Source organism: Rutidosis leptorrhynchoides, chromosome 5 (genome assembly GCF_046630445.1).
Source record: "Rutidosis leptorrhynchoides isolate AG116_Rl617_1_P2 chromosome 5, CSIRO_AGI_Rlap_v1, whole genome shotgun sequence".
Lineage (NCBI taxonomy): Eukaryota > Viridiplantae > Streptophyta > Magnoliopsida > Asterales > Asteraceae > Rutidosis > Rutidosis leptorrhynchoides.
The window spans coordinates 33,422,864-33,430,149 of NC_092337.1; the positions used below are offsets into that span (position 1 = coordinate 33,422,864).

At 34.1% G+C, this 7,286-nt stretch overlaps 1 protein-coding gene across 1 annotated transcript; it reads left to right on the forward strand.

The window, feature by feature from the left end:
* The first annotated feature begins 2,885 nt into the window (after window positions 1–2,885).
* LOC139850525 (B3 domain-containing transcription factor VAL3-like) lies at window positions 2,886–6,626 on the forward strand. Its single transcript, XM_071840097.1, has 8 exons — window positions 2,886–3,107; window positions 3,675–3,756; window positions 3,847–3,945; window positions 4,034–4,167; window positions 4,260–4,359; window positions 4,500–4,677; window positions 6,063–6,142; window positions 6,326–6,626. The coding sequence occupies exons 1-8, from the start codon at window positions 2,980–2,982 to the stop codon at window positions 6,335–6,337; spliced, it is 813 nt and encodes a 270-aa protein (XP_071696198.1). The 5' UTR covers window positions 2,886–2,979; the 3' UTR covers window positions 6,338–6,626.
* The last annotated feature ends 660 nt before the right edge of the window (window positions 6,627–7,286 follow it).

Sequence of the window (7,286 nt, forward strand, 5' to 3'; positions counted from 1 at the left end):
GTGTAGAATAATGTAAGAAGACTTCAAATCAGATAATTTGATTCAATGCAGGTGTTCACATAAAAACACATCATCTTTTAAAATTTTTGAATATAGAAAAAAGTTGCAAGATTTGAAGTAAAAATCGATGAAATTAACCATGTATTAATGAATACTTGCATGTTAAGTATTTAGACAACAAATATTTAAGCTTTAAAGATGGGGAATCTTTGGGAATATGCTTTGAGCTTGAACTTAAAGGAGAAAAGCTTAATTATACCTTTGTGAAGAATGAAGATGATGACTTGATGATAGATTGATGATATGAAAGAGAAAAAAATGCTTAATTTGATGATTCTAGTTGTGGTTTATAGTAGATTTTCGGTGATAATGGGTATAGGGAGAGTAGAGGGAGAAATGCATTTTTGGAAAATGAGAGAGAGGAGGATGAGTTGTAAGAACATATCAACCATACTTGGTCAATGTTACGGTTCGATCGTAGATATTAACTAAGGTCGATAAATGTTGCCTTCTTCAACATTATCTCTCAAAAAAATGATGTCTAATATCAGTATGTTTGGCACAAGAGTGTAAAATCAGATTTTTACTAAGGTCTATTAACACTTTGATTATCACAAAATAGGGATGTTGGAAGCTACAATACTGTATTTAATCATGGTTTGTTTCATCCAACATTGCAATTGGGCACAAACTCTTCCTGCTGCCACATATTCGGGTTGTGGATAGGGCATCGCTGTTTACTTCTTTGAGAACAATGAATTTTAAGCATATTCCTACAAAAGCAACAACGCTACTTGTACTCTTTTGATCAGTTATTGATCCACCCAACTCGGAGTCCGAGACTCCGAGAGACACATTATATCTACTCTGGTATATATGGGATACCATAAACTAAGATATGTGCTACCCTTCAAGTACCAGAATATCCTTCTAACTTCTTCATGATAAGATGTCTTTGGACTTTCTTTGGCCTATGACACGAAGCTGATGGTAGTGGTGGTGATGATGTTGCTCCTTACGTTCCCGACAATCCATTTTATCAGTTGGACTCCCCTCGTCGAAGGGAAATTTTATACCGTCAAAGTTTTAAGATGCATAAATCCCAATCTAAGATATAAGATATAGGCACTACTCAAAAATTTGCCCGAGGAGATTTCATGTCGTTCCATTTCAAATGTGGCAACAAGTGACGTGGCCACGTTCGACGTTAAGATGATTTCAATGGGTAATTGCTTATGGTAATGTGCCATGGTTTTAAGAATCTATTTCTTAGGAACTTTGGTATTGTTTTGCATGTTTAATATTATCATAATGCTTTATTTATCATACGCGTGTACTAATGTTTATCTTTAGCCGAATCCCGTACATGTATTTCATCAAGGGGGATCTTAGTTTAATTAACATGGAATGTTAATGTCAGATTTGATCCAACAAATTTAATTCACCAGAGGTGCAAACTCTTTGAGTTTGTTTACATAATAATTGATCATATGCTTGTTTTTATAACGGGACTTTTGGACGTAAACATCTCTCTTTCTATCTGTGTTGACAGAAAGGTGAAGAAGGGAGTACAAATGAAGCGCACCAAAAATATTAGAAAGCAAAAGGCGATAGCAAAAGCTGTATCTCAAAATGAAAAGTCTGCAACCAAGGTTGAGAAGAACGAAAGCAAGACATTGAGAACCAAGTCTGCGAAAAACCTTTACGACTGAGAAATTAAGCTACTATCCGAGTTTTAGAAATTAGCAAAATTTCATATCAATCCAATCTGGAGGGCTTCATTTTTGTTTATGTATTGTTTAACTTACTGTTTCATATTATTTTCCACCATGCAAATTGTGTCGCGTGTTGTGTCCAATTTATAGCAGATCAAAATTATACTAGAGCTTTTGTTATGTATGATTTTGCTAATGGTAATATACATGCATGTTTCTTAAACTTGCTACACTTAAAATCCATCCCCTGCATTCGTATTGTAATGAACAAGATGACTGTGATATTGCTGTATTCTATAAACAAGACATACTTGGGTAATCTGTTAAAGAGATGTGTAGTCATGAGCTTGCGGCCATGGATAACATGGTCATGGTTAATGGTTGAACCCGTGGCTATACGACCATGCAGGGCCGGATATTGGAGTGTGCAAAGTGGGCCCAAAAAATATAGGCTAACATACATATCTAGCTCCAGTTATATATTAAGAATTTTAAAAATAAACAATAAAATGTCTGATATTTGATATTGCTGGTGACTAAAAAACCATCTTATATATGAAAGAACTTTTGTATATAAAAGGCCTATTTTTATTTACTTGAACATGCCTATAAAATTGACGGGGGGATGACTATGTGACCATGAACCTAAACGGTGCGGTTAGACTGTTCTTTGCATTAACGTTAACAATGACGTATGTCTTTGCATTAACACCGTGCCATATTCAACGTCACCTCATCATTTCATTCCTATCATTTACCCATCACTTAACACGAGTATCATGACATAACTTTTCACCATCAAATTAACTCACATAAATTAATTAATTAATACAATGTATACTTTTCATTCTTATAGTTAAAAAAAACAATAAGGTTCGTTCTAAAAAATGCCTCACATTCACTTGAAGCACCATGGTGATGGCATTGAAGCTCCAATGGAGCTCGCTAGTATTGGTGCTATTCAACGGAGCTCTCTTTTACGCTCTCGCGATATTACACGTTTTAATTGTGGCCGGTAGAAAGAGTATTTAGCTTTAAAAAAAAAAAAAAAAAAATCCTCACATAAAAATATCACCTCTAAATTAGCAAAAATAAATCACCGCTAAACATCAGAAAATGCCGTGTCTTTGATTTCGCTCAGCTGAAGTTACATTTTTTTCCCAAATTTAATTTCGTTGCATTTAAACCCCAGCTTTTAACAAACAAAATCTCTGTATACATACAATGCTAAGCTAGGGTTTATTGATCGTGATTACAACGTTCAATGGCGTCTTCTTCTTCCCTATCCTCAAAATCGTCTTGCTTTCAGTGTCACGATTCAACTTCCAATTGCTTCAAAAATGGCTGGAGACTTCGTAGTGGCGAACGTGCTCACCTTTGCTACCGCTGCGCGTAAGTTTGATTCTGTATTGGTGGTTAATTATCTTGTGTTTTATTGCTATATATGGTTAATAGTTATTGATTGCTATTGGAATGTTTACTCATGTCTTAAGTAATCTAATACGATTTCAAGTTGCTGATACAATTGCATGGCTTGCAATTGCTGCTGCGTAATTTCATACCTAACATGTATCTGAGGGCTATTGCTGTTAACAGTTTTGTTATGCAAGTGTTTGATATAAAAACATGTAAATATTGTTAGGTTTATTAGTTGAATTTCCCTCACTTTTGTGATGTATTATCAGGATTGTGCGTTTTATCGAGTGTTTGGATATCTGTTTTAGAAGTGTTATTGCAACTTAGCAGATGTTGAACTGTTTCTGATTTCAGAAATTTGAAGCATAATCTGTTTAAATGTACATCCAAACACCCCCTTTATATACTGCTAGAAATAAGCCAAGCTGAGCATATGATAGAGGTTGTTGAATTTGATGATGCTTAACGATTCATTATGCTGACTTGGTGATTATATAAAAAAATTCTCGTTTTCGTATTAAGTACATTTTTTGCTCAATGTAGTTGTGTATATGAGGAGGGCAGGTTTTGTGAAACATTTCATTCAACTGATGATGGTTGGAGAGACTGTGAATCATGTGGACAGGTGCGTATATTAAGAACATGTACACTTAAGAAAACATAATCCACTCACAGATTCTTGTAAATTTACTCGATGTTCCGTCTTAATTTGCAGTTGGTCCATTGTGGATGTGTCGTGTCATTCGATCAGTATTTTCTGCTTGATCTTGGTGGGGTGATATGCATCGAATGTTCAAAGAAAAATCTCATTCTGGTAACACAGAGTTCGCTTCTAATTAGTAATTACAGTTTTAGCCCTCCTTTTTCTATGCAGTTATAATACTCTGTTTTGCATTTTATAGGCACGAAATCAACGCTATGCACGTGAATTTCAAACAGATCCAATAGATGTGCCAGATCTTGCAAAGAGAGTAGAGATTGAACCTCACTATTGGCCTGATGGTATTGATTTAAATTTACCGCTTAATACAAAGACGTATCCTTTAATATGTTGTATTAGTATAATATTTATCAGTTTTGGCGGTGTTTATACAAGTCTTATAGTGGAAATTCTTAACATTATGTTAGTGAAGAATCTGTTCTCAAACCTTTGTTTGAAAAATTTTTGTCTGCTACTGACTCTGACGTCAGAGGCGGTCGTTTGGTGATTCCGAAGAAAATCGCTGAGGTAAGACAGCAAAACCGCTAATGTAATGAAGTTATCATTTTTCACATATTCTTGTAGGATTGCATTTGCTATTTAGTACATGAAGACTGTTGGTTGCAATGATATTAATATATGTTTAATATATATTTACACTTGAGCAGACTTTTTTCCCAGAAATTTCTGAACCCAAAGGAATTACAATGAAATTTTTGGATATGGAAAACAATGAATTGGAGTTTTCATTTCGTTACTGGACTAGTTTTGGTAGCAGAACTTACTTTTTAGAAGGTGCGTTTAGAGATTTTTTGGTTTCAAGGAAATTGCAAGCAGGAGATACAGGTAATTTCTAGAATACTAGTGCAATATATACATTTTACACTTTAGAGGTTGTAGTTTTGACTATACCTGTCAAACGGGTCAAACGGGTCAGGTTAGGTCAGTTTGGGTAACGGTTCAAAACAGTTTTGGGTTGAAATGGGTCACGGGTCAAACGGGTAAAAATTTTAAACGGGTCTAAACATGTCAGGTTGGGTCGGTTTGGGTAACACGTCGAACCGGGTAATGGATCAAATGGGTCAAAATGGTCCAAACAGGTCATATACAATTTTTTACATTTATTATATTGTTTTAGTTATTACTCCGTATTATTTATTATTAATATTTATTATATATATAAGTTTCAAAGTTGTAAGGTTTTCCCTGTTCGGGTTACCCGGGAAGGGCGAGTAATCCGACCCCATACTCTAGTGTACGCAGCCCATCAGGAATACTCCCTGGCTGTTTCCAACCCTTCCCTAGCCACCCCAAGAATTGAACCTGAGACCTCTTGCAAGGATCTCAGGGCCCCAACCACTTGGGCTACCTTGGGATTTATTATATATATAAGAAAATAATAATATACATAATAATTGATTGAACCATTAATGCTTTCATAAATGATTGACATATGAGTCTTGTTATGGTCAACCCATTTGACCCATTCACAAGACCCATTAGACCTGTCTCTATTATTGAAATTTAGGTTTTGATACCCATTTGACATGTTCTTTTATATTTTGTACAAGGCCAATAGGTTGAAGAAAAACTCAATGGAGTTTTTTTTTTAAGTTTTGGTTTGCATTGTCAGGCCTAATTTCTTTCAAGACCCAATTGACCCGAAAGCTTGACCCATTTGACCCATTTTTGAGAGTATGGGTCTCAATTGTCAGGTATAGTTTTGACCCATTTACTTATGAATGGGCTGATTTCGGTTTGATTAATATCAAACGTGCCAAAAAAAGAAAATTAAGAAATTTAGCTTGAAAGAAAGGGGTAAAAAATTGTGGTAAAGCGACGCCAAATATGTTTTATAAATGCATAAGATTTTCTGTTCCAATATATCTTTTTTAAACAATAGCATTATTATCATAAAAGTGTAATTTTGTAACGATAGTTGACTCATTAACTATTCAACAAAACTATTTCTAAATTAAACAATAAGTGTTTCGGAAACCCAACCTGTCTCTACCTAATAAACCTGTGTTGATCTTTAATCTTTCTAGTACACATGTGCATGTGCATGCACATTATATGGGTGCATATGGCCTAGCTTTAAACTGGGCCTAGCTTTAAACTGTTCTTACTAATAATCTTGTTCTATAATTATGTCAGTTGATTGGTTGATTTCTTATTTACATAAGCATTCTTCTTTTATTTTAACCCCTTTGTAATATATTTCATTTCAGTGTCATTTTATCAAATGGAACCAGGGGGCAAGATGGTAATTGGATATAGGAAAACTTCTCTTGTAAAACCACTTTATAAGGTATAGCATACAAATTTGTTTTTGTTTAGTGATGTACAAATGGATTTTACTAACCAAGTGATTGTTCTGACACTACAATCATTATGCGAGTTACACACTCGTTTCTAATACGATCATTATATTTTGGTTAATGTGGCAATAACAGTTATTTTTATGGCTGAATCTTTTCTAAAATATTTGCAGACATCCACGTGATACTATAAAACAAGTCCAGCAACAGTAGCGGGTCCGTGGTAATTTGCGTTTAATTTACGGGTATATGCAAGCAACGATCTAAGCGCTTGCAAAAGTATTTTATTTCGTGAATTGGAAATATTTAGCATGTGATAGTAGATTGATTAGATCAAGACAAACATATCATTAGAAAATAGATAGATTGGCAGGGTAAAACTTTAGTTGGGTTTATAGGATATCTTTCTTGAGAATTTGAGATACACATCATTTTTTATTATTTTTATTATTATTATTTTAAGAACGCCTTATCATGTTGGAATTGAAAACTTGGTTAGTATCCCATCCCATACTATAATATATAACTACGAGATTTGTATATTTAGTTGATGCAAAGCTAATTGTTGGTAGGATTTGAATATTTTATTCTACCAGGTTTGAAATCTAATTTTGATTAAAATCTAGTAGTTATTGCATGTTTCCTTTAGTAGACAAAGCAAATTATTATTTTACACTCATTCAGGATGTGGTATACTGGTAACCATTTAAGGTTTTATAACACGTTCTAATGATGCATTTAGTCCAAGAAAGTTAAAAGATGAATGTTTAGCTTTATTAGTGATAATGACTAATGTTTTGTATTGAAAGTGTCTAATCTGATAACATGTGTTAAATCCAAACAGAATTGTGAGTTAAAATGGGATGTCGAAAATTATGAGCCAGCAAGATGACGTTCCAAACTTACTAAACTTCTAGTTATTTTTAGAACGACAACTCACACCCCCAACATAAATTTATACAAGAATATGCCCACATGGATCTTGAACAACCAACCTCAGACTCATTGAATACCAGTAGGCTATAAGCCCTTTCGTTACTAAGCTTGCTAGTAACAACTACTAAGCATATAATCACACGGAAACTTGGCTAACTTATAGGTTTACGAAAATGAATGTTCACGATTTTGAAAACT